General features: G+C 42.5%; 1 protein-coding gene across 5 annotated transcripts in view; it reads right to left on the bottom strand.

Annotated features, from left to right (window-relative positions):
* The window catches only part of RABGAP1L (RAB GTPase activating protein 1 like), a 206038-nt gene that overhangs the window by 22159 nt on the left and 156287 nt on the right, over window positions 1-27592 (bottom strand). For 3 of the 5 annotated variants that reach the window (XM_063133843.1, XM_063133871.1, XM_063133862.1), the window contains one exon: window positions 5534-5626. In XM_063133843.1, coding sequence (XP_062989913.1) covers window positions 5534-5626 — 93 coding nt within the window. Of the gene's footprint in view, window positions 1-4817; window positions 5298-5533; window positions 5627-26893; window positions 27563-27592 lie in introns of those variants that run through there. The other 2 variants (XM_063133880.1, XM_063133853.1) reach the window with 2 other exon arrangements.

Raw genomic sequence — 27592 nt, 5'->3', positions numbered from 1 at the left:
CCAATTTGTGAGTATGGGGTGGGGGTGAGGCCGTCTGCTGCACTGCCTCAAGCAGCGAAATGTCTTCGGCCAGGAAAGGGAACCTAGCATGCTCTGCTTGCAGAAAGCCCAAGATCAATCTTCAGCATCTCCAAACAGGGCTAGGAAAGATTTCTGCCTGAAGCCCTGGGAAAGCAGCTGCTAATCAGTGTAGACAATATTGACACCCCCTGCCTTACAAGACACTGGAAGCTGGAGGTAGCATCAAACAGATCAGGTCTTATTGTCTGTCCAATCAAAATATTCTAAAGATAAAATATTCTAGTTGTGTTTCAAAAGTTAATATTCCTTCTAATCACTGGTGAAACAACTAGTTAAGAAATTGTCATACTTTGGGGGAAAACTCTGAACTTAGAAGTTCCTATTGATAAGATTAATCAGGAGAGACATTTACCAATTTTTGAACTGTGTTTTAAAGATGATTTGGTTCACATGGGAGACATATTCTTCTTGCTCAAACTTATGCCACAGTGGTGGCCAAAATTGTGGACAATTTTTGAAATTTTCACGTTTTGCAACTTTGCATGCTTATAGAAAATGTTCTGTTTCACAAAATTCAAATGTTTATATATCAATTGAAAGGGAATTTAATGCTGAATACAATACAAAAAAACAGAATGCAGATATCTGCAGTACAAAAAAGTTATTCTTACTTTAGTCTAAAAACAAACACAGGTGATTGAGTGACAAAGTTTGATTAGAATTGCAAACCCTACTGGCCAATCACAGTCCTTGTTCTGGGGACTGATCACATGGCAGTAGCTGCAATACATCATGTTTCAAGTTGGGGAAAGTCAGTTTTGCTGTTTGTTCTGTAACTGAAGCACAATTGGAGATCTGAAGTATTTCTCAAATTAAAAGTGTACGTACGTGTACATAAATAGAGCAAAGAAAAGAGTTGATTGGACACCCAGGAAAAGAATCAGGGTTGTTGTATTACATGAATCAGGTCTTTCAAGTGGTGCCAATGTTCAATAATATTTCTTTGGCAATGCAAATTAACTTCGTTTACTTGCTATTAGGCTCTCTTGGTTTGAAGGTAAAAATGGTTTTCTGTTCTCAATTTAAATCAAGAATATTATGAGCTTAGCTGTGCCTGTACAGTGTGCGTCCCTCAAACTGGGGGTGGTAAGGAATGTGGCACCCATGAGCACCAATACACCCGCAGAGACCTTTCCCACCAAGGTGTGCTATTCCTCCTACTTAAAAACAGACACATTTTCTTAGTGGCAGTTAGGATCACTTCAGAGCGAAGTGAGGACCTCCAGCTGCTGCCATCTTAATGTCCCATGAATGCTTCTGTGCTACAATACTATAGCACCTCATGTACACACTCAAGGGCAAGGCATGCGTTTTGTACATTTTATTTATGTAACCACTTTTATCCCATCTTCTGGCTCCACACGAGCCCCCCCAAGGCAGCTTCACAAATAATTAAAAGCAACAACCACCACCACCTAAAAATTAGAGCCAAGTAAAATAGAACTCTTAGCAGCAGAAGAAAATATTTAAATCATCCTAACTCCTGAGGGGGGTGGGATTTCCATAATCTGGACGCCATTACAAAGGCAGCCCAGTCCTGTATTCCCAGCCAGCCAGACCTCCAAGAGTAGTGGGATGCAGAGCAAGGCCTCAGAGGAGAATGCAGATGGCATGGGAACAAAGGAAACAGCCTTATACCAGGTTGGACTATTGGTCCATCTAGCTCAGTACTGCCTATAATGACTGGGTTTCCAGGGTTTCCGACAAGGGATTTCCCAGCTCTACCGTGGATGACACTTGGGACCTTTTGGATGCAAAGCATGTTTCCTATAACTGAGCTACAGGAAAGCCCTTGTAGGATAATATAATCCTTCAAATATCCTCATCCCAAGCAGCATAGGGCTTTATAGGCTATAAACAGCCCTTTGAAATGTGCCTGGAAATGAAATGGTAGCTGGCGCAGATTGAACAAAACAATATGCTCCAAACGGTGAGCCCGACAACACTACGGTAGCTGCCTTTGGTAACCTCTGAACTTTCTGAACACTTTTCGAAGACAGAACCATATAGGCATTTACAAAATAAATCATTCTTGTGTGGATTTCCTTGTGTGTTGGAGTTGCTTGCTCACCCTTTCCCATGTGTTTTTCTTGGGGAGAAAAGTGCTCCTGCTATTAGGAGATTTCCGGGAAGTTTCTTTTTTGCATCATGGTTGAACTTGGCCGATGTTTTGGTAATCTGTGTGGGGCAGCCAGGCAAGCTGGTCAGATCCTGCAGGCTGGCTAAGGAGCTACGGAACTGGGCACGATCCCCAGATTTCAAAGTCCCTCTTGCAGCTCTGGAAGTGGAGGAGAAGATTCTTGCGGCTGTTTAATGGTTAATTAGCTTTGCTTGTGTACGGGGCTGGGGAAGGGGAAGCCACACAGCTTTGGCTTTGCTTCGTGTTGATCCTCACTGTGTGCTTCCTGTGCCAACAAGGCTGGCCCATCAGGTCCTGCACTAGCAAAGCCAGACTTCTGGAATGTCAGCGCTTGGGGCATTGGAAGTTTGGGCCACCAGCTAATCATGATGCACATGGGAGGAAAAAGAACTTAGCACGGTTGCCTATGCAACACATGGCCCTTCCCACCTTGCTCTGCACTGAAATTCCAAGCAGTAATCTGTGAACACAAATGTAAAAACAGTGAGCAAATTTAGAAATGTTTAAAAAATCTCTTTCCCCAAAAAACATTTGAAGATGATGCTTGCATCTGGCAATCCAGTCATGAATCCAGTGTTTCTTAATCATTCTTCTCATTGTTCTTTGATTCAAGCCAACATGCTTTCTAAACCACCAAGAATCTCTGCCTGTATGTTCGTTTGCATGTCTGTCCTGTTATACGGAGCCAGCCCTAGGCTGAGGGTTGGGCACCCTGAGGACCCTAGATTTTGAGAATGTGACATTTTCTGAAAAATGGCATCCAAATCCGCCACTGGGGAGGCCTGTGGATATGGTGTAAATCGGCCTCCCCAGTCCCCTCTGCTCCCCACCCACCAGCACACACCCTTTCCTTCCTCTCCAAGGTCACCAGTGCAGTTCTCTCCGCATCCGGTGTGAGGGGGAGTGGGAGAGCTTGGATTCCTGGCTCCGAGGTCAGAATGCTGTCTCCAACCTTGGATCCAGGAATCCAAACTATCCTATTCCCTCCCTGCCCCCGTCTTAGGGCCTGTAGGATTGCTCCTCCAAGCTCTTATTCTGTAAATTAGAAAATGCATCTACTATGCATCACACACCTAACACCACATCTTAACCTCCACATCTTAGCAGCAAATTTAGTACTTTATAAGACAGTTTCTAATCTTGCCACAAAGCCCTTAACATTTTGCATGACTGCAGAAATGTTTTGAAATCCCTTTCCAACCTGGCCACGGATCCACCTCCACCATTTGTCAGAACATTTTTTAAAATTTGATTTTTTAAAATTATCTACCTATTTATAATCTCCACCAGATGTGCTACTCCTACTCTTTCCTCCACCAACATCCAATCCTGTAACACTCCTCCTTTCCTTTTTCTTATACTTTGCACATCCCACCAAAATTATCCAAAGCCCTTAACCCAAAACCAGATCCAAAAATACTTTGTGGATTAAAGAAAAACATGAACTGTGTCTGGGAATGGCTGGTGTTTCCACTGGTGTTTCTGAAGCAGGACAGCTCCCATCTGCTAACCAAGTGGAGGCACTTCCCAACACTGAAGATCGCCGCACCCTGGAACCCCAAGCATGGAACATTAAGTAGAATTTTTCCTATTTCTATTACTTAATACTCAATCTTGTATTGGACAAAGGTTGCTTCCAGATAGAGAGCACTTAACACTACCAATCCAAATACATTGTCTGGCTATTCCACCTTTCCATTCTTAATGGATTTTCAACAAGAAAAAAATATGGAAGAAGTTCTGGAAAAATGCAGGAAGGTTACAAATGGAAGATGATGTCATTGGGCCCCTGTTAAATTCTGTGAATGTGCACAATGAAGCATCCAAACATCTGAGCAACATCCATTTCAGAGAAAGGCTGCTATCTTACAAATCTGCACTCCGGTATAAATGTAATGAACCAGCATTCCCGATCAATACTTTAATTAAATGACTAGACAGTTGTCTATACATGTCAAAGTATTGTGATTATACTACCCAGAACACTATGGAAAAAAATATTCTGACCTAGAATCTAACCTATGTTTCATATCAATACCCTAAAAGAACAAAACATTATTCTATTTCACATACCTTTGGTGGTTTGGTTTATCTCTTCCAGTAAGTAATGAATAATACCGATTTATTTTTGTTGTATTTTTAACATCAGCTGGGGACTCCAAATAGGTATTAGGATGCCATATTAACAAACATTCAAGTAGGGGCAAAGTAAGTTTTATTAGACTAGTTAGTAGTTTTACACAATGCAAGCCTTCAGACTTAATAGTTAGCATTAATGTAGCACATTTCAAGACTTCAAAGTGCTTCACATACTTTATCTCAATAATCCTTACAACAGCCCTGTAAGGTAAGCCAGTATGATCATTACCATATTAAAAATAGCAAACTGAGTCTGAGGGAACAGTGGCTTGCCTAAGACTACCTAGTGAATTTGTGGCTAAGATGACATTTGAAAACAAAAGGAGGACAGCATCCAAGCCAGGTCAGAAAAAAGGAGAAACAGGTTCTCAGGATGCAAATGATTTATTTTCACAAAAATAAACCTTGTGAAAATAAATTATTTGCATCCTGAGAACCCGTTTCTCCTTTTTTCTGACCTGAGATGACATTTGAACTGAGGATTTCCCAGCTCATATGCAACTATCTACATCAGAACCTCTTTACGTATAGGAGTTCAGAGCAAAGATATAATAAAAATAAATGAGACATGCTTCACATTACAGAGGAATTTCATTTTATCATGGCTTGGAACCAACATAATTTAAGAATAACTTGATCAAATAAAAAAAGTATTATTTCATCAATTCTGTCTCTCTCATTCTATGAAATCACCACTGCTACAAATAGTTCATCAGGATGATTTGCACCACATAGAGAGAAATGTCAGTCAGTCAGTCAGTCTTGGAAGCATTCACCTTCCAAAATGTGCCTAAGGTAGTGAACCACACACAGTTTTGTCTAAAGCATAAAGCATTTCCTTCTCTGTGTCAGTGGTAGAGAATCTCTCTCTCTCTCTCAGCATCCCATGCAGTTTCCCAGAAAAGTTCAACAGCAGAATTACCTACAAATATATAAACTGAAAGAACAAAAATATTATATGTGGTTGCTTGAAGAAGGTGCTTTCTTACGTTTTTAAATAAAATATAAGTTGTATTTCAAATAACTGTGAAGTGTCTGAAATGAGCAGTTTAAATTGGCTAAAATATACATATTGCTGACGTTGTAGACAACCCTGCTTTCTGCTTGTGTAGGTGATGCGTTTTTACGTAGCTGAACAAAAGGAAGGTGTTTGGAAACTATGCACCTCATTACCTTGTATCTGTCTAGAGGGTCTTCCTGCTGCAGCTGATTCTCCCGCATCATTTGATACTCTTTCTCATATTTCTTCAGCTTCTTTGTGGGTACCTATAGGGAGAACAAAAACAATGCTAGTAGTATTACAAGAAACACTTGGTGGAAAACGGAATGCTACACTAGCACACACAGAGGGTAACAGAAGTTCTGGACATTCTCTACTGAACTTCAGCAAATTAATAACATGAACCTGCTCAGTAAAGCCTGTTACCAAATTTCAGGCAATGTCTGGTGAGGTCCTGGCACAAAAGGAGTAATGTTCAAATTACGGGGGAAATGGTAGTAGGGGATCTTCATAGAATCATAGAATCATAGAATAGCAGAGTTGGAAGGGGCCTACAAGGCCATCGAGTCCAACCCCCTGCTCAATGCAGGAATCCACCCTAAAGCATCCCTGACAGATGGTTGTCCAGCTGCCTCTTGAAGGCCTCTAGTGTGGGAGAGCCCACAACCTCCCTAGGTAGCTGATTCCACTGTCGCACTGCTCTAACAGTCAGGAAGTTTTTCCTGATGTCCAGCCGGAATCTGGCTTCCTTTAACTTGAGCCCGTTATTCCGTGTCCTGCACTCTGGGAGAATCGAGAAGAGATCCTGGCCCTCCTCTGTGTGACAACCTTTTAAATATTTGAAGAGTGCTATCATGTCTCCCCTCAATCTTCTCTTCTCCAGGCTAAACATGCCCAGTTCTTTCAGTCTCTCTTCATAGGGCTTTGTTTCTAGACCTCTGATCATCCTCGTTGCCCTCTTCTGAACACGCTCCAGCTTGTCTGCGTCCTTCTTGAATTGTGGAGCCCAGAACTGGACGCAATACTCTAGATGAGGCCTAACCAGGGCCGAATAGAGAGGAACCAGTACCTCACGTGATTTGGAAGCTATACTTCTATTAATGCAGCCCAAAATAGCATTTGCCTTTCTTGCAGCCATATCGCACTGTTGGCTCATATTCAGCTTGTGATCTACAACAATTCCAAGATCTTAATTAAATCCACAAGTCCCACTCCCTGCTTGCCCGCAATATAAAACAAATCACATCCCTCGACTCTGGTAATCTTCTAAAAACAATAGCTAAGTGGGCCATCACAAAAGGTAGAGAGTCTCCTCTGGCCCTTCTGTTATTTCAACATTGCAACAGGAATTCTTGAGCATGAAAAAGTATTGCTTCTGTGCCTCGGCAAGATTCAATACGGTTTATCTACCCTTTAGCACAAAGGTATCAGGATAGCAATAAGTAAAGTTATTCCAAAAGCCAGGATGAGTCCCATCATAAGAAGAGCCATGCTGGATCAGACCAAGGGACCATCTGATCCAGCACTCTGTTCACCCAGTAGCCAAACAGTTGTCAACCAGGGAACCACAAGCATGATGATGTTCCAGCTCCAGCTCTCACCACATACTGCTCATCAGTTGAGTGGCACTCCTATGTGTATGGGTTAGGGCAGTCAGCCTCCAGTGCAAACATCCTCTTCAGAGCTTGGAGCCCAAACACAGGATTCAGGAGGCCCAATTAAAGAATAACCAATGAAAGAGGATCAGAGATGCAGTGGCCACTTGGATAACCCCACAGTATATGCATTCTGAACCCATATCATGAGCATCAGGACGTAGTTTAGTGAGTGAAGTCCTTAGCAACACTGCACATATAGAGCAAGTGTGTAATGCCAGACTGTGCATGCAGCACGTGATGGGACATCTATAGCTTCCTGCGTGGGACCTCCTGAGGCCACTACCAGGAAGTCAGCAGGCCTTGCCAGTAGCACCCTCCAGCATCATCCAACATCTCAGGCCAGGACGATTATGAGCTATTAAGTAAGCCACTTGGGTGTTGCCCGGCCCCCTGACAAAAGCCCCAGTGGTATTTAATGATAGAATCATAGAATAGCAGAGTTGGAAGGGGCCTACAAGGCCATCGAGTCCAACCCCCTGCTCAATGCAGGAATCCACCCTAAAGCATCCCTGACAGATGGTTGTCCAGCTGCCTCTTGAATGACTCTAGTGTGGGAGAGCCCACAACCTCCCTAGGTAACTGATTCCATTGACGTACTGCTCTAACAGTCAGGAAGTTTTTCCTGATGTCCAGCTGGAATCTGGCTTCCTTTAACTTGAGCCCGTTATTCCGTGTCCTGCAGTCTGGGAGGACTGAGAAGAGATCCTAGCCCTCCTCCGTGTGACAACATTTTAAGTATTTGAAGAGTGCTAACTTCCAACAACTTTTCAGAAAGGTAAGACTTGCAGATTTTTTTTCATGAAGAGACAAAGATAAATCAGCCACTATTTAAACCAAAATCAACTTTTAATCCAGTTTTGAAAAATTCTAGGGTACAGGTATTTGAAGATTTGGTGTTAAGGGAACTACAGAAAATAGAACCCCCTCCCTGATCTCTCCACTTTGTACAAATTGTCCAGAGAATTTGACAGATAAAGGGGGGACACTGGTAATTATGGACACGCAGGACTGTTAAAGAGACATGTAGACAATTAGAAAAGGTTAGGCATTATGAGAAATGCAAGGAAAATCCCACAGATAGGATCAAGAAGGATATTTTGAATATATTGTATGATGGGTTAATAGAAGGGGAGATATTGAGATCTACTTATGTATTTTTGTTAGAAGATCTCTGAGAAGATCTCCTAATTTTATCTCTTTTCCAAGATCCTTAAAAATATGTTCCCTATACACCCCAGCATCTGAGGGTGTGGTTTTATATTGGAACCTCCATCTCTTTCCACATTTGTGAACCATTTCTTGAACCTGATTATTCCATTAATAAGTTCCTATTTGAGGGATACAATGCATTTTTTGCAGTTTATTAATGATAGTGACTTACAGGGGCCATCAATCCGGTTGGTCACTATGGATTATTATTATTATTATTTATTTATATAGGATGTATTTTCTTTGTCTACTAGCATCCTTCAAACAGAAGCAGATTGTGCAGAAATTACAGTAATGATTTTTGTGAACCGCCCAGGGAGCTTCAGCTGTTGCATGGTATAAAAATGCAATAAATAAATAAAATAAATGATAGGGATTTCTCTAGACAGGTTAAAATTCTCATAGAACAGCTTAAGTGAAAGAGCTATCCTTCTGGGGTTTTGAAAGAAGCATTCTATAAAATTAAATACAGGGATAAGAGAAGTATTAGAGCCAAAGCAAAACCATGTAAATCAGGAAAGGTTTATAGTTCCCTTAACCTATGATGGATATACAACACAAATTAAAACTGTGGTCTGCAAACAATGACATCTTCTGGCAGAAATCCACAGAGTTCAGGCAATAAATGTGCCTGCACTCTGCTTAAAAATGTGAATGCAATTTTTTTATTGTGAATATTAACAAAACAGAACAAAAAATAATGAAAAAGAAAAACAAAGAAACATTACATATATAGGAATATCAGCATTTTTTTCATCAAATATACTGTTCATTTAAAAAGGGGGGAAGTTATGCATAGGTTTCAAGAAAGGCAGACCATATATCCATGTATTTATCCACTCGCAAGTCACACCTATATAACACCCGTTCAAATGTTGATAGCACTGTTAAGTCCTCAATCCATTGCATTATGGGAGATGAGCACTTATCCTTCCAACATGATAATATAAGTCTTTTAGCTGTCATAAGGGCTCTGAAAATCCATTTGCGCAATTTGAGAGAGTTATTGGTTCGCAGTAGGGATACCGTGGGCACCTGAGTGTGTCTCTCCCCCTGCCCCCGACCCAGCTTGCCGGGTCTTGGTGCATTCACGGGCCCACACTTGTCTGTCTGGAGCCTCCATTGCTGTGTACAATGGAGGCTCTGGAAATGACGTATTTCCCACATTAAAGGCATGAATGCTCTGTGGAAATGTGGGTAATAAGACTTTCTGATGCCTCCATTGTGTGCAGCAATAGAAGCTCCGGATGAGAGCAGAAAGGCTCACAACTTTGTCCAACACTTGCCAAGCCTCAAAGAAGTTCATGTGGTGCCACAAGTGGGGGCGGGTGGCAGCAGCGGGGGCTTGGTAAGCGTCGAACGAACCGGACACAGTAAGTCTGTCCATCCCTAGTTTGCAGTACTTTAACGTCCCCTCCACCTTTGGTGGAAAGTTCACTGGTAATTTCCCATGTATCCAGAGCAAGATATATTGGAATTACATTAAGTTTAAGCAATTTCAGAAACTCTTTTGATAATCAGCATTATTACATTAAGGAATTTATTAATTGCAATACTAAAGGAGTAACCCACACTATTAAATGTCTGCACAATCTGCTATATGACCACTAAATTGCATGGACCACCATAACTATCAGGATTAGGAATTGCGAACACAAGAGCTACATACCAGTCTCCCATGGTGAAACACTCCAGTGACATGAACATAAGAAGAGCCATGCTGGATCAGATCAAGGATCCATCTCGTTCACACAGTAGCCAACCAGCTGTTGACCAGGAACCCACAAACAAGACACAAGCAGGATATGGGGCACGATAAAAATAATCAAAAATTCTGGGCAACTGATAATTGCTCCAAACAGAGTTGTACTTGTAACTTGCCGTTGTTTTATTCTGTATTTCTGTTGACTTTGATTTATTGCTTCACATGTGCTTGTGAATAGAAAAAAATGTTGTTTTGGTCGTGAATAGCAGTTTACTTTATGCCCTATAATGTGGCTTTAAAACTTAAAACTTAGGTCCTTGAAAGGAATTTACTCAGCAATAAATAATCAAGGGCATTTCTTCCAAGTGGATTTGATAACACACCTGCACTGAGTTCTGATTAGGGCCTCTAGATAGCAATATGGTCAAGCACAGCATCTAAGTCATCCAGTCGGTGTGTTAGCATTTAAAAACCTGTTTAAAACAACAGGTTCATTTATTTTAGTCATGGTAAATGGTGATTTACCATGACTAAAATTAACACAAGACTGAAAATTAACACAAGGTTGTTTTATTTCTTTACATAGAATCATAGAATAGTAGAGTTGGAAGGAGCCTATAAGGCCATAAGAAGGAATGTCCTTTCTCCCTTTTCTTAAATGCAGTTCCCAGTTATATGGTGGGGATCTCAGTTTTTTAAATATATAATTACTGGTAAATTTATTTTTTATTAGTTTATTTGATTATTAGAGTACTTCATATTATTTCAGCTATTTCTAAGCCTGTGTATTTGGCTTTTCAGGTTCCATGTAGGAATTCAAACGTCATGTTAATTTTCTTTTAGTAAGGGCTGAAATGATTGGTTACATTTTCTCCCACTGAAAAGGGCCAGATCGGTCAAACACATTTTGGATATTGCTACTGTGCACTTACTGTGCCTTGGATTTGGAAATTAGTATTCTGACTATGCAGAGCCTATTTGATGTGTTGATGGACATTTTTGAGTGCTAATTAATTGTTTTAATTTTGTGTGAGATATTAGTATTTATGTTAAAATTTTGTTATATTTTTGGATATACATAACTTTCCTTCAATCTATTTTGTTCTTGTGATTATAAGTGGTTAAGGATAGAACTGGTTTATTGGTTCAGGGAGCCAGCACCTGTTTAGGGTTCAAGCCCCACGGCACTCAACAGCCACTCATACTAGAGCAATGTCTGTGAAGTCCAAAACCATTATTAAGAATTGCTCTTGGGGAGAGGTGCTGAAAATGTGGTCTTAATTCTTTCCAAAGAGAGACTGACAAAACTGGGATTGGCAATAATTTTCAGTTTTTATAAAAGGTACGTGACACAGAAAACAACATGTAAAGCAAAAACCTCCTTTTCCAAGCTACCCAAGACAACCTTATTTCAGCAATAAATTCAGATGTATGTTTTTTATGTGTTCCAATCAATCAGATTTCTGGGCAAACCACTCCAAATTAAAGTAGATTTTTTTAAAATTAGTTAATCAGCTGTGAGGAAAAACAAAGGCAAGCCAAAACACAAAACAGTTTGTCTTTCCTTCGTAGCCTTGGTTTTTTAAAACTCTGGCCACACCCTTAAGACCCAGATTTTGAAGAACAGAAGCAAAGCATACTAGAGAGCTTTCTATTCCCTCCTCACTCTTTGCGCTTGGGGACACAGCAGATTTCCTAGCATGGTAAGTTGCTAGGATACCTCTCTGCAAATGCCTGTCTTGTGTTCTCTGATGCTTTGCCACTGCCCTTCTATTAACAGAAGCAAGATGATATCAGGAAATGCAGGGAGAAAGGCATAAGCTGGTGGGGAAACCACTGCCATTAAAGCCAACAACATGGCAATATGACACATGGAATAGGCAGTGCATGGACAGTGTTAGAAACACCAAAGTTATGGTGACCCTATGAAAAGGAGGACCGGGCAACTGTATCTTTAACAGCTGCATAGAAAAGGGAATTTCAGCAGGTGTCATTTGTATATATGGGGAACCTGGTGAAATTTCCTCTTCATCACAACATTTAAAGCTGCAGGTGCCTTGCCCTCTTTTAAATCTGGTCACTCTAGTATAGCTCTTGCAGCTTTAACTGTTGTGATGAAGAGAGAATTTCACCAGGTTCTCCATATACACAAATGACGCCTGCTGAAATTCCCTTTTCTATGCAACTGTTAAAGATACAGGAGCCCGGTCCTCCTTTCCATATGGTCACCCTAACCAAAGTTGGCTGTTGAGGGAAGAGCAACAAGAATAGCTGTTAAAACACTTTTTTTTTTTTAGGATTCTCATTTTTAAAAACACACACTTGATAACAATGAAAAATACAATTGAAGGACATGCTCTGTACTCTTATGCAGACATGGGCTGGGGATTATACATAAAGTATGAGTGCTTGTACAATCACTCCAATTTCTAGTTTAGCTGTACTACAAAGGCAGGAAAGTATCTGCAGGTTTCTTTCCTCTGTTTCTTTGAAGCAAGTAAACAAATGCTTCCCATTCTATTTATTAATATTTTCTACAGTAAGTCTTTAATAATGGGGAAAGCTAAATCTTTGGAAGCCTGTTTTGGCTGAAAAGTGGGTTATAAATATAAGAGATAATAATATTGCTTATGAAAATACCTTTATCTACTACTACTTTCTTTATTGCGATCCATAGATCCATAAAAAGAAAGAAACAACAGACAAACACAAGAATCAGACATGAAATCATACAGTTAGAGCTATTGTCAACTTTAGTCTAATACACAATGAGCTCTAATCTTAGCCGCCACTGTAAGAAATTTAGCAACAGCCAAAGTTATTCTTGAGGACTTATCTTCCAACAGAAACTTAACATAAAATTTGCCTGTACTTCTGGACAGTTTGCTCAACAATGGGGTGATCATAAGATGGCGGGCCTGATTATAAAAGCTACAGGGCAGAAGGATATGCTCCATCGTCTCCACTTCCATGTTCCTACAGGGGCACCGTCGTTCCTGATAAGGGACACCAGCATATCTGCCCTGAAGTAGTTCAATAGAATAAACATTGCATCTGGCCTTGGAGAAGGCAATACGATATTTAGCCACCGACAAGTTCTTTAGATAGTCGGCCAGCTGAAGAGGCCCAACATAATGAACGTGCAATGCACTGGGAGAGCAAGAAACATGAGAGCGAGCGCATAAGTCACAGAAGGCTATATCCCACAGTCTTTGTTTGACAGCTTTAAAAGCAAAATTCAAGCCCAGATTAAGGAGGAGGGAAGAGGAGAGACCTATTGAAGCTGCCTTCCTGGCAAGAAGTTTGGACCAGCTGTTCACATAGTTGTCCTGAGCCAGACAGGGAAGCAGACCTGAGCCCCTCCCAAAAAGACTAACTTCCATCCAAAATTTTAAGGCAGACCACCAAGCCCTAAGCGAAAGAGAGCTTTCCCCGGTTTCCAGCAGAAGTACAGAATTAGGGACACACTTTGGGAGTTGAAGAAGGGTCCTCAAAAACCTTGTCTGCAGCCTATCTATCTCAGATGTTAATCCCCCTATCCAGATATTGGAGGCATATAAAAGCTGGGCTGCAGACTTGGCATTAAACACTTTGATGGCAGACGGTATAAACATTCCCCCTTTAGTAAAGAAAAAGCGTGTTATTGCAGCTGAACTGACTGAAGCTTTATTAAGGGTGGCCGATCTATGGGCACTCCAGGACAGGGTATGATGGAAAAGTAGCCCCAGGTAAGAGAAAATTTTCACCTGTTCCAGGATATGCCCATCAAGGGACCACCGACGTTGAGAAAATCTATTTTCAAAGACCATGACTTTAGATTTCTCAAAATTAATTTTCAGATCATTGGTCAAACAAAAGTTGGAGAATTTCATTAAAAGATGTTTCAAACCAGGTCTAGAGCAGGAGAGAATAACAGCATCGTCTGCGTAAAGTAAAATAGGAATTTTCCTTGCGCCAAGTTTGGGCAAGTGTCCTTCATGGTCAAACAGGGCCTCCTCAATATCATTTATGTATAAGTTAAATAGTGTAGGTGCAAGGATACAGCCCTGTCTTACTCCTCTAGACATAGGAATTTCATTTGAAAGCTGTCCCTGTGTGCCACATCTAACTTGCATCCTGCTGTCGCTGTATAGAACCATTATAAGATTAAGAAGTCTTCTGTCCACCAGGATTTTATCTAATTTCTCCCATAGTTTAGTTCTAGGGATGGAGTCGAAAGCGGACTTCAGATCCATGAAGGCGACAAACAGTTTGCTACGTAGAAACTTAAGATGTTTCTCCGATAAGTGAAAAAGAATCAGACCATGATCAGAAGTGGAGTGATTCTTTCTAAAGGCAGCTTGGGCTTCTGTGACAACATTATTGGCCTCGAGGATGTCAGTTAGTCTATTAGATAGAAATCGAGCATAGAGCTTGCCTATTATTGAGAGGAGGCTGATAGGTCTAAAATTCCCAGGATCCTTTGGATGTCCCTTTTTGAATATCGGAACCACAATTGCGTGTCTCCAACTGTCAGGGATTTTGCCAGATTGATTTATAATGGTAAAAAGAGCGGCTAACAAAGGGGCCCACCAATCCTGATTGATTTTAATAAATTCAGCAGGGATAAAATCTATGCCGGGTGCCTTACCCCCTTTAAGTTGTTGGATTAATTCAATCATTTCCTCCTTAGAGACTGAATTCCAGGGGGGGAAGGAGGAGAAAGTGACATCCTGCATATCAGCCTGAGCTGATTGTATAGTGTCTGGGTCGGTAAAAATGGCTCTGAAATGATCCTCCCAGACCTGAGCTGGAATTGTGCAACTGGGTGCTTGGCAGTTGGATCGTAAGGCGCCCGACACGATCTGCCAAAACATTTTTGAATCATTATTCAAGGAGGCATTTAACAGCAAGGACCAGGAGTTTCGTTCAGCTTGGCATCTTTTTTGGGCTATGAGGGACTTATATTGCTTTTTTAGCTGAAAATAGGTCGAAGGGAGATAATTGTAGCCCGATTTTCTGTAGGTTATATAAGACTCCCTTAACTCATTTTTCTTCAGGTAACATTCTCTGTCAAACCAAATAGGGCCCTTATAGATCGCAGGGGCAGTATTATCTGGGCCTGACCTGCCTGCATGAGTTAAAGTATATTGGAAGGAGTCGATTAAATCATCATATGCTTTTATAGAGGATGCAACCGATTCCTTCCACAAAATTGCTGATCTTAGTCAAATTATTGAATCAGAGTTTAATCTTTCCTCTAGAAGACTGCTTAATTTATCAGACCATTTTACCCTTATTCTGTGTGGGCACTCGAACAGGACATCAGTTAAGTGGATATGGGGTAGTCTTAAATTAGGAGTTGGGGCACATAAAGTAAGGGTTAAAGGCTGGTGATCGCTACAGGTTCTTGTACCTATATAAAAATGATAAACTAACTGGAAGGCATTTCTAGATGCCAGCCCATAGTCTATTGTGCTTGAACCAAATAAATTTGAGAAGGTAAATTCACCTGAGCCTTCCCAAAGGTCCACCCCATTTAAAATAATTAAATCTAGACTGAGCTGAAATTGAGCCAGGCAAAAACCAGTGTAATTCAGAAACTGATCTTTTGAGTTTCTGTGTGGAAAATTTCGATTTTCCCTAAGTTCACTCAAGATAGGGTATCTTGCTTCTAGATCGTTGTTATTGGAGCCAATCCTGGCATTAAAATCACCCAGAATATATAAATATGCATCAGGGAACCTAATAATTTGAGTGGATAAATAGCTCTCTACTTTATGCCAGAGTTTCTTGATCTGCTCATTGGATTTAGCAGGAGGGATATAAACATTCACAAAAATAAAATGACTAGCATTAATTTCCAAACAAATTCCAAATGCCAGTTGTTCAGTTTTCCAATTCAGTAACCTTAGCTATCAGTGAGGAGGACACCAGAATGACAAGGCCACCCCTTGGACAACCTTTCTTATTTGCCCGGTGAGCATTCAAAGAGTATGAGGAAAATCCATTAACAACAACAGTGTCCATGGCCCAGGTTTCCTGAAGCAAGATTACATCAAAGCAAGAGATATATTGACAAAAGCAGCTATCCCAATGTTTGTTCGCCCAGCCTGCAATATTCCAGGATATGATCCTGAGGTAGGAATCACCCTGGGGCCACTGGCATCAATCCAGTGGGGTAATCCCGATCAGTGATCCATCCATGTCCCTCTGAATGCAGCCATTCCTCTTTGCTGTCATATGGTTCGATGGAAGCTGTGGGTCGGAATCGATGATACTGGGCGATATTAACTCTGATGTCGGCCCTACTTGATTAGCATTAGGCAGCCCTCCAGACAGCTGTGGCAGTTGGCAGGATGGGATGGATGACGTCTTGCTCCCCACCGATGTATGCAGCACTCCTGGATAGAGGCACGACGTCGGACGAACGTTGTCAACTTTCACAGGAGTGTCTTGACCAAAAGTTATCAGGTCTTGCAAGGTAGTGATGGTATGTTGCCCTTCAACCAAGGGCTGAGCACAAAAGAAATCGACCACCCCCAAATGAAGTGAATCGGGAGGCAGTTCCTGTTCCAAGATGAGGGAGTCGGAGGGCCTGCTCGGAGATTGCTGGATGCTTTGAGGCTGGTCTTCACACAGTGGGCAGGAAGAAGGAAAAAAGCTTTTGTGTGGTAAATCTGCTTCTTTAGACACCGCAGTTGAAAAAGCCATGGATTTGCTGCTACTCCGTTTGGGGGCATTAAACTGCAGCTGGAGGATAGAATTAGAGCGGCTTTTGATGGATATTAATGGTTTAACCTGGAGATCTTTAAAAAGTCGTGATGGGTAGATCCCCACAGTGTGCAGAAAAAGTTTTTCCTTCATTAGTAAATTTGGGGTGGTAGGTTTAGTAAACTTCAATAGGTACCTCTTATAAACAGGTGAAGAGAAAAGTAGTTCCACAGCCAACAAATATGATGGCTGAATATTTAGCAGCCATTTGAGGTTTAAGTTAGCACTTTGAACTGATGCCCAGAATGGGTGTTGTCCTCCATGGGGATGTACATCTATAACCATCGAGCAAGGCTGAAGAACTAGGCCACCATTTTTTCGCTCTATTATTCCGATATCTGGTCCACTATTGGGGGCTGTAGATAAACAGCCTCCATTATTGCAGAGAGGTTCGAATACCGGATCTAAACGGGGAGGGCGTGGTGGAGGTTGAGCCTGGACGCCTTGGCAGAGAAGCTTTTCTGGGAGCCATGTCAACAGTTTATTTAAAGAACTTAGCACAGTTTCTAAGTTAGAACTAATCAATTGGAGTGTCCTCGCTGTTAGAAAACATTGCTCAGCCAGTAATTCAAAGGAAAAAGCTTCACTTTTTCCGTGGATTTGCCAGTTGGCTGGTTTGTTTGAGAAACGCCAGCGTCTCCTAAGATAGACTCACCAGTAACTTCGCCTCCCTCGGCCAGAGGAGCATATCTGTTAGACAACGTGATTTCATCTCTCAGAGAAGCAGCAGAGACGGCATGAGGAGGCTGCCGAACAATAAAACTGTCGAGCCTGCGCTGTTTGGCGCGGGGCGCGTTACTTGCATTTTGTGGAGGTGATAAAACTCTTTTCCTTCTCATGGTCAGCCAAATGACCAAGAGGTAAGCAAGCTAAAAAAGTCCACCCTACTAAAAAGTTTAAAACCCCTTTCAGGGATTGGCAACTAATACTCGAAAGCTGCCAAGTGTTAATTAAATTCTTGGTAAAAAGCAGTTTGCAGTTCAAGGAAGGAGGCAGCACATCAAGAGCTGCAAAACTGCAAGCTGGAAATGCAGAGGCAGTAAGAGCAATTAAAAACAAGTGAAAGGGTAGAACAATAAAACAATAAAACTGCTTAAAATAGGTCAATAAAACAGTAAAACTTCTAAACTAAATTATATGAGTCGTGGAGACTCACACACCACTGCAGCCTCCAACGCCATTTTCCCGGAAGTCGAAAAGTGGAAGCCTGTTTTGGCTGAAAAGTGGGTTATAAATATAAGAGATAATAATATTGCTTATGAAAATACCTTTATCAAAGATGGATAAATGTGTGACATTATTTGTTTATTTGACGTATATCTCACCCTTCAGTTAACAATGGAACTCCTGAGAAACTCCAATAAAACCACAACAATATCAATAACCAAATTACACAATGTAGTGAATAAAACAGCAGAAAGCAGCCTAAACATTTCAACAGTAAAAGCTAAGTAAGGGTACAATTATGCAGGTAAAGTATTAGCAGACCCTGCACAAATCTGCAGGAAACAGGACTTAAGGCCCATTGACATGGAGGTGCTTTCCGATGCGATTCTGTTTAAAACCGCATTTCAGCAAATCAGATGGCACACACAGACAATTAAAGTAGTACATATAAAACAAAAAGGAATGCTTTTGTGTGGCAGACTGCAGAAACAGCATTAGTTCAGGCATAGGTTTGTGGAGTCTTGTGGCATCAACAAACTTCAGGGGGAAAAGGCATTAATCTGCTGACTATAAGGCTCATTTTTGGGAAAACAAACGACATGCAAAGGGCAGCTACTTATAGTGGCAAGTGGCTGCCTTCTCTTTCTCTCTCTCCCAGTTCCATCCACCTTGCTGCTGCTGCTCCTCCTCTCAAGGAGAGGGGACAGAGGGGACAGGCGGTGGCAGAATCGTGACTCCTTATGTGCCCCTTCACCAGCCCTTTTGCTTACTTTCTCACCTCTGATCCTTACATCTGAATATATTTACAAAGTACTGATCATTCGCTCCTATGTTTGTCTGGAAAAGCGCTTATGAGTGCAACTTTCCCTTCCTCCCCTCTGCACCTTCATCTGTAAGTCTGGGAGAATGGCTTCCTACCCCTTCTCCTTACATCTGAGTAGACCTGGGGGCTGTCTATATGCATTCAAAGCCCCATGGTGGCTGCAAATTAGCACTACATCAGCTTGGGGGTGCTTCTGGATCCGTCGCTCCAAATGACAGCCCAGATAGATGCGACGGCCAGGAGTGCCTACTATCAGCTTCGGCTGATATGCCAGCTGCGCCCCTTCCTAGAGACGGAAGACCTAAAGACGGTTGCACACGCACTGGTAACTTCGAGGCTCAACTTCTGCAATGTGCTAGGGCTACCTGTGTGCCTAGTCCGGAAACGTCAACTAGTTCAAAATATGGCAGCCAGGTCGGTCACCGGTACACCTAGGGGTGACCACATCACACCAGTCTTAAAATCTCTTCACTGGCAGCCAATTAGTTTCCGGGCAAAGTATAAAGTGTTGGTTATCACCTTTAAAGCCCTACATGGTTTGGGTCCAGGCTACCTGCGGGATCGCCTTCTCCCGTACAATCCGCCCCACACACTCAGGTCCTCTGGGAAGAATTTACTCCAGCCAACAAAAACAAGGCTGACAACTATTACTCAGAGGACCTTTTCTTCTGCCGCTCCCAGTTTGTGGAATGGCTTGCTGGGAGAGATTCGTCAACTTAACAGTCTTCCAGAATTTAAGAAAGCAATAAAGACTGATCTCTTCCAGCAGGCCTACCCAGCTGAATTTTAAGATGCCTTTTTTAATGGTGTGCTGCTTTTAATGATGCACTGGTTTTAATGTTTGAATTAGTTTTATGTATTTTATGTTGTTTTTAATTGTGTTGTACCCCGCCTTGATCCAGAGGGAGAGGCGGGTAACTACTACTACTATTATTATTATTATTATTATTATTATTATTATTATTATTATATGATGCAGCCGCAGATTCACAGCCACTATGGGGCTTTTATGCAAAGCTGCACTGTTAAAAAGTCAGGGACTTTTTTGTTGGGAACGTGGTCACCCCAGGTCTTCTCCTGTCAGACCTCATTCCATGATCCAGGGGGCATTCTGGGAGGATGGTGACTGGGGATTGGTCACTGGAAACCATGAGGGCAGGGGGAGGTGGCGGCTCCAGTACCCGGATGACCGCTGGAAACAACGCGCTCCCTCCTGGCATGGGGATAACCTGACCCCACTCTGCAGGAGTAAAACCGGAAGTTTTAGGAGGAACGCAGCGCCATGAAGGCAGGGAACAGCAGGCTGTTGAAGATCATTTAGGGAAAACAAAGTGAGTACATGGAGATTAAAAATAATAGACAAAGCAATTCCCCAGACCCCTCTCCCCTTCCATGCTGAATAATTGCTATTGGTCAATGTGATTTACTTCCAAGTAGACAATCTTATCTGGCTGAGCAGAGAGTCATGTGAAATGTGTATGTTATTCACAGCTCTGGAAGTGTAAAGCAGCAAATGAGCAGAGATTTGTCATCCCAAACATTAGGGAAATTTTAAGAACATTGCCACTACTGACCTCCACCACCCAGCCTAGAGCTCACCAAGAGATCAGGAAGTGGCCACCAGCCCCTGTGTCATCCAGACAAAATTCTTGGGGCGGTGTGTGTCTGTGCGTGTAGGGAGAAAATTAGGAGACTGCTGAAAAAGACAAGAGATCTCTTCTCTCCCTGCTTCTCGATCGCCACCCCACCGATCACAAAACAGCCAAGATCAGCAAAGACATCCATCTGTGCTGTTTATAAGTGTGGGTTTCCCCCCGCCCTTTAGGCAGAGCAATAGAGAGGACAATGGACAGAATTGGGAAGGCAGAGAGGGGACAACGGAATCAGGAATGGAGAGGGAGGAGAAGAACAGCATAACAGGAATAACTTCTCTCCATCCAGGGATATCCCATTAAACCTTCACAGATATACAGTGGTATGTGGAGATTTGTTTTTTTTAAAAGGGCATCCCAAAAACAACATGCTGACTTTCTCAGGGGGAAGCCTCATTGAAGAGTAGTTGACTTCCATTGAAGACTAGGTGACTTACGACTGAACAGTTATCCATGCTTGTTGTTCCTCAAGGCAAAGAAAAATGACAAAGGAGAGAACATGTCCTTCACTAAGCTTATTTGATGGGTCAACAGAGGGTGAAGCCAACAGGAAGGGTTAACTCCTTCCATTCCTGTTGGGTCCACCCTTAGCTGATGTTCTTGCAACACTGAAGCCAGTCCCACTCCTCTTGGAGTAACACTAATGTAGCTCATGACACACTGAGTAGCTTATGACACACTGAGTCCAAAAATGCAGGCGTGTTGCGGTAAGCGGGAAATCCATCACAAAAGGACTTTACAAAAATGTGGATTTTACAGTAAGAATGCGCTGGATATGGAGTGGAGGGAACATATGCCTGTGAGACGCAGTATTTATTTATTTTATTACATTTATATACCGCCCCCCAGCCGAAGCTCTCTGGGCGGTTTACAACAATTAAAAATAGTAAACATTAAAAGTATACAAAAATTTTAAAAACATAAAACCAGTATAAAAACAGCAGTATCCATTTAAAAACAACAATTCTGGGATCCATTAAAAACAAACTTAACGTTGTTAAATGCTGTTAAAATGCCTGGGAGAAGAGAAAGGTCTTGACCTGGCACCGAAAAGATAACAACGTTGGCGCCAGGCGAGCCTTATCAGGAAGTTCATTCCACAGTCAGGGGGCAACCACTGAAAAAGCCCTCTCCCTTGTTGCCATCCTCCGAGCTTCCCTTGGTGTAGGCACTCAGAGGAGGACCTTAGATGTTGAGCGCAGTGTACGGGTAGGTTCATGTTGGGAGAGGCGTTCCATCAGGTATTGTGGTCCCAAGCCACTGGACTAAATCCCGTGTAGACGTGGCCTTAGGTTCAGATCTCCACTCAGTCATGAAACTCACCGGGTGACCCTTGTGCAAAGCATTATCACATTCTAACCTACTTCATATGATTGTTACAAGAATAAACCACCAGTGAATGAGCTCATTGATGAAGGGGCAGTAGCAAGCAAATGTAAACTCTTAATATCGGTCACTCAGATTTAACATTCTACTCTTCTCAAGGCTTCCATTTTTGCCTTTCTGGCAAATGAACGCAGACTTTAAAAAAAGAAGAAGCCAATATCCTGTAGTTCTATAAACGCTTTGTTTCTTTTATTTCTTTTCTATGGTTGCAGTGCAAATGCTAACAAGGTTAACTAGATTCATTTCAACTGGGTTTCAAACCTGGTTTTGGTATAAAATCTGCCTTGGTCACCCTAATGGACGACCAATGCTGGAAGAGGGACCGTGAGAGCATATTCTCCTGGATTACTCAACAATTTCCAGTACCATGGTATATTTCTGAACAGGCTGGCTGGATTGGTTGATTCCAAACTGCTTGGTTGATTCCAAAAGGTGACAACGGGGACTATTGTTTGGCTCTGTGGCTTTTATGCTACAGAATCCTGCAAGGATCCAGCTCAGTTACCTAGGGAGGTTGTGAGCTCTCCCACACTAGAGGCCTTCAAGAGGCAGCTGGACAACCATCTGTCAGGGATGCTTTAGGGTGGATTCCTGCATTGAGCAGGGGGTTGGACTCGATGGTCTTGTAGGCCCCTTCCAACTCTGCTATTCTATGATTCTGTCACTGTAGGCTCATGGACCATCTGTGATATGAATTGCCTTCCACCAGCTGAAGCTGGTGTGCAAGGTACATCCTCTTCTGGACAGAGATAGTCTAGTCACAGTTATCTATGCCCTGATAACCTTCAAGCCAGATTACTGAAATGTAGCCTTCCCTAACTTGGAGCCCTCCAGACATTTTGGATTACAACTCCCATTATACTTCACCATAAGACAGACTGGTTGGGCCTGAAGGGAGTTGTAGTGCAAAACCCTTAGAGGGCACCAGGTTGGGGAAGGCTGCTGTGATGTATTATGTGGGGGGCTATCTTTGAAGACTGTTTGGGAACTGCAATTAATGTAAATCTAAATCTAAAATATAGCTGTTAACTGGACCTGGACACTGAGATCACATCTAGCCAATGGTGGCCAACATTGCACCGACTTGTGGGAAAGTGTCCATATGTGACAAGTTTCTTTTCTATTTTTTAGAAAATTAAGGCAGCCCAGATTGAAGCTGCATGGCTACTGCCCCTCCCTCTCATACCCACCCATTGGATGCTGGCTAGCTGATTGCACATGAATGTTGCCTTCACCCTGATCATGTTGTAGCAGGTTGTTGACAGAGGACACTACTCCACCACCATTTTGTGTTTCCCTCACAATAACCCTGTGTCAAAGTTTCCATTTCCATTTCCCCCCTAAAAGAAAAGCAGGAAATGGGCATGTTCAGACAACACACTAAATCATAGTTAGGCCACTAACCCCTTTGCAGCAAATGGTTAGTGAGCGTGTTTAAACTGTGGTAATGTAGTCACCATGGTTAGGAATGGTTCACACGACACGCTAAGTCATAGTCCACACTACACACTAATGTTTAGCTCAAAATGCTTAACCATTGTGGCTTAGTGTGTCATCTGAACTGGGTCAATGTCTGAAAAGGATGGTTGGAAAGATTTAGCAAGCTAGGACAAAACCGAGCTCTTGTTTTGAAATTAGGAGAATGGCATACTGCAAAGTGAAGTGCTGCCCTCCAGCATCATCTTCATTTGGGTTCAAAAGAGTGGCTTTGTGTTTTGGAGCTCAGAACCCAGCTCTGCTTTGTATGTAGCTTTTGTACATAGCATTCCGGGAAATGAGTGCGTGGTGATCAGCCATGCACACCATGGCAGCCAATTTATGAACAAGCAAGCTCCCATGGCAGCCATTTTATGAGAGCACCCATGTCACTCTCTCAAAATTCCAATGGTCCCACTGACACAAAAGGATTGAGGACCTCTGTTCTATACACTGGTGAGGGACCTCCTGAGATTGTTAATTCTCAACCTTCCTCCATTTTCTTATTTAATCAAAGCTACACTGTATTAACCTATCAACTGACTGTAGAGAGCTCTGAGACATCTGGTATCCTCTACAAGAAATACTCTTTAAACTAGACTTCCTGTTTGTTAAGGAGGAAAAGCCAATAGTCTTATTATTTGGTTCATTGGGAAATCATCATTCCAGGACCACCCTTTTGAACTTGACTGTTTCTAAAGCTATAACTGGCTTATATTCCTTGTGGATTTTCTTTACTTTCTTCTGGAGAGAGAGACAGAGACAGAGAGAGAGATCAAAGGGGAAGGCCTTGAGCCGACTCCACTACGATCGAATTAGGCTTTGGATGTTGGACCAGAAACTGTACCTCTTCTTCTTGGACTTGATAGAGGGTCTCTAGTCTTTTCGATGTAGCTTGAGTCGCGGCAGGCGCCTTCCAAGATAATTGAGCCGTTTGCTTTAAAGCATGTGGAATAGGGATGGCCAGTCGTTGGTTGGTTGTGGACTGGAAAACGTCGTAGATTGGATCGACCACCGATTCGTCCGTTTGTTGGATGTCCAGTCCTAACGCCTGAGCCATTCTAAGCATATGGTCAGAAAATCTGACCATATCGTTGGAGGGAGAAGAAGGGTCCTTGTCATGGACCGCATCTTCTGGTGAAGGCATAGATGGAGTAGCCGACAACCCCGACTCAGAGTCAGATGGATAATTATCCTCAGGCGAGGATACTGTAACCACATGGAGGTCTACATGCTCCGTCGATACCATGGTAACTGCGGCAGCCGATGCCGGTGGCTGCGTACGGTGTCGAGGCGTCGACACCGTGGACATTTGGTGGGCGGGCGGCGGAGGCAGCGGTAGATGACACACCCTCGATGTAGGTGGAGGGTGCGCATAATATTCTTCTTGAGGGTACTGGTGATCACCCTGGAAGTATCGTTGTGGGCGATATCGATCCCATTCATAGTCGCCACATACTGATTGGGGATAAGAGTATTGAGAAGCTCCTTCCCATTGACGCCTTGGAGTGCGCCTTGGCGAAGGCGGTAGAGGGATTAATCCCTGAACTTCTTGCAGCCTGGCAGGCTCTCGAAAAGAGGCCGCTGAAGCCGAATCCCGCAGCTCGCCCTCCGATAGGCTGGGAGGGTGTGTTGGTAATGTAGCCATCGGTACTGACTGGGATCTCGATACTGAAGGAGGCCTCGGTATCGAAGCGGTCGGTATGGTGGGAGGAGTAGAGTGACTCCTAGCCGGTTCCGCCGTGCGGGATGACCCTAAAGAGGGTTTTTCTGCGTCTCTCTTCTTCTTCTTCTTCTTCTTCTTCTTCTTCTTCTTTTTCTCCATTTCAGAAGAAGATTTGGGAGTCCGGGCCTTTTTGGAGATTTTCCTGGCCACGGAACTTGCCAGTGACCGTCCAGGCGTTAGGGGTATCTGAGCCCTATTAGCCGCTCTGGAATGTTCATGCACCTCAGTGCAACGGTCATCAACGGACTTACTGGCTGCCGTTTTGTCCATCCTTGTATTCAGCCGTATCTGTGGCCCTGAGGGCTTTTCCCCACAGAATAGAGCGAAGGCGGTCAGCTCTATTTTTCGTTTGTTTGGTGAATGCCATGCAATGATGGCAAGTCTCCACCTTATGGCCTTCACCTAGGCACAGGACGCACAGGGAGTGTCCGTCAGTTGGAGGGAGCTTAGCTCCACATTTCACACACTTGCGAAATGGGGCCTTAACTGCCATACGGCTAGGCACCGCGACGAAAGTCGCCGAGAAAAAATCTAACTACTATTAATATATATATATATATATATATATATATATATATATATTTTAGATAGAACAAACAAAGAAGAGTGAGAAGAGTGCGGAGAGAAAAAATAGAAAGATTAGAGTGAGTTAGAAGTATTTTGAAGAGAAAAACGCTAAGAGGTTTTGGTTCTATGGTCTAAGCACAATGGCGGACGACGAAGAACTGAGGTAACGGCGGGAACCCCATGGACATGCGCGGTAGCGTGGGGGAGGGGTTCCCGCCAAAAACGTTCCACTTAGCTATAGAAGGTTCCGGTTCGGTCTCTGCGCAGGCGCAAAGCCCATATGTGTGATGCATAGAGACCACGAAGAACTGGGTGGGCCAGGACACAAGTCTTTTCTTGCTCACTAAACAGCTGATCAGTGGCAGATTCTCGAAGAGAAGGAGAACCTGGCACCCTAATGTTTTTCAAGTTTTTTATTAAAAACTATTTATTTTAAGGGGACAGGGAGTGGAGAGTTTCACAGGTGCCATTGGAGGTCCCAATCTGTGTAAAGCAGCCGTCTCCAACCTGGTGCCCTCCAGATGTGTTGGACTACAACTCTCATCATCCTCAGCCAGCATGGTTATTATTGACAGGAGCTGTATACCAACACTTATGGAGAGCATCAGGTTGGGGAATGCTGATATAAAGTATTAAGGTGATATTGGTGGTCAATGGAAGAATTTTGTGATGAATATAAATAGTCCAAATTGTCCCTCACAGAGATCTATAAACACTGTAGCTGATTCAGGAATAAAGCCTTCCAAACAGAATATACCTCAACTGTGGATTACACTGGATTACTGTACTTAAAACTGCTTTGTGCCAGTTTTTTGCCAGATAAATTGAGAATTAAAATTCCCAAGCATAAAGCCATTCAGTTCTTGTACAAACAGCACAATAGCCAGTTTGTATTTGCTTCTTTGAAATTATAATTATCACAAAAGCACTTTACTTCCCATCTCCAAAACCACCTGCTCCATGAAAGTTAATAGTTTCCCACTGCCAAATGAAATGAAGCATAAGTACTGTGTAACTGCAATCACTTACATTCCCTTCTGCGTTCTTTTCCTCACTTATGAGTACACGTAAATTAAATAAAAGATAAGGGCAAGACATTTTTGTGTAAACTAAGATGACTAGTTCTACAGGTTAAGCAAGGCGGTGCCAGCCTTAGGCACAAACAACTGCCTTGAGGCATCATCATAGTCTCTGTTAATGTAACAACACCAAGGAAGAGCAGTATAGCTAAGGTATTCTCACTGTTGCTTTAGAAAAAAGACATATCTCTGCAACAGTGTGAAAAGGTTTTAGAACAGTATCTATTTGGGAAACTGAGGGCTAGGAGGCAGAGCAAAGAAGAAATAATTTTCTGCATTATAGACATTAAAGATAATTGGAATGAGCTGTATTTCACAATCTAAACACCTACCACGTATTTGGGCTTGCTGATTGCGACCAGGCTGGCCAGAAAGTCTTCATCGGACAGCTGGCTAAAAACATGGGAGTCGTAGGCCACCACAATGGAAACTTCTTTCATCATTTTGTCAGCACAGTCCCTGTTAGCAGTGGCCAGCAACAGGCTCAGTATCCAACGAAGAAAAATTAGCTCTGCTTTATGTAGATTGCTCACACCCACCTGAAGAGACTAAGTGGGTGGAGTGTCACAGAAGAAACAAAAGAAATATATGCAGCAGTCAACCAAAGCCGCTCCTGTGTGCTGCTTTCCTCTGGGAGCCAGTTATCTTTGAAGGAAATATATAGTTGAAACACCTGCTCATATGCCCAGATTAACAGAATAGTCATTCATTAAAATCTTCTTCAATGATGCAAAAAATCCTTTTTCAATAGGAAACTAAATCCATAAAAAGCAGGTAGAAATCTGAAAACTCCAGTTCATATTTCTCCTGTGGTTCCCACAACATCTTGTTCTTTAAATGCAATATTTCACAACAGTAAAAAAAGAAAAAGAAAAATCATTTTAGTGGAGGAGTCTAGATTTCTTAAGACAACTTCCTGTGTGCTTATTCTACAGATTCTCACAAAAGGAATGAACTGTATTCTGCCACCCTTGGGATTTTTCCGAGTAGCTGATCAGATACCTTGGGAAATATTGCCTCTTCTAAGGAAA

Source organism: Elgaria multicarinata, chromosome 1, assembly GCF_023053635.1.
Source record: "Elgaria multicarinata webbii isolate HBS135686 ecotype San Diego chromosome 1, rElgMul1.1.pri, whole genome shotgun sequence".
NCBI lineage: Eukaryota > Metazoa > Chordata > Lepidosauria > Squamata > Anguidae > Elgaria > Elgaria multicarinata.
Note: the sequence above shows the minus strand (reverse complement) of the source record. Positions and strands in the feature narration are given on the sequence as shown.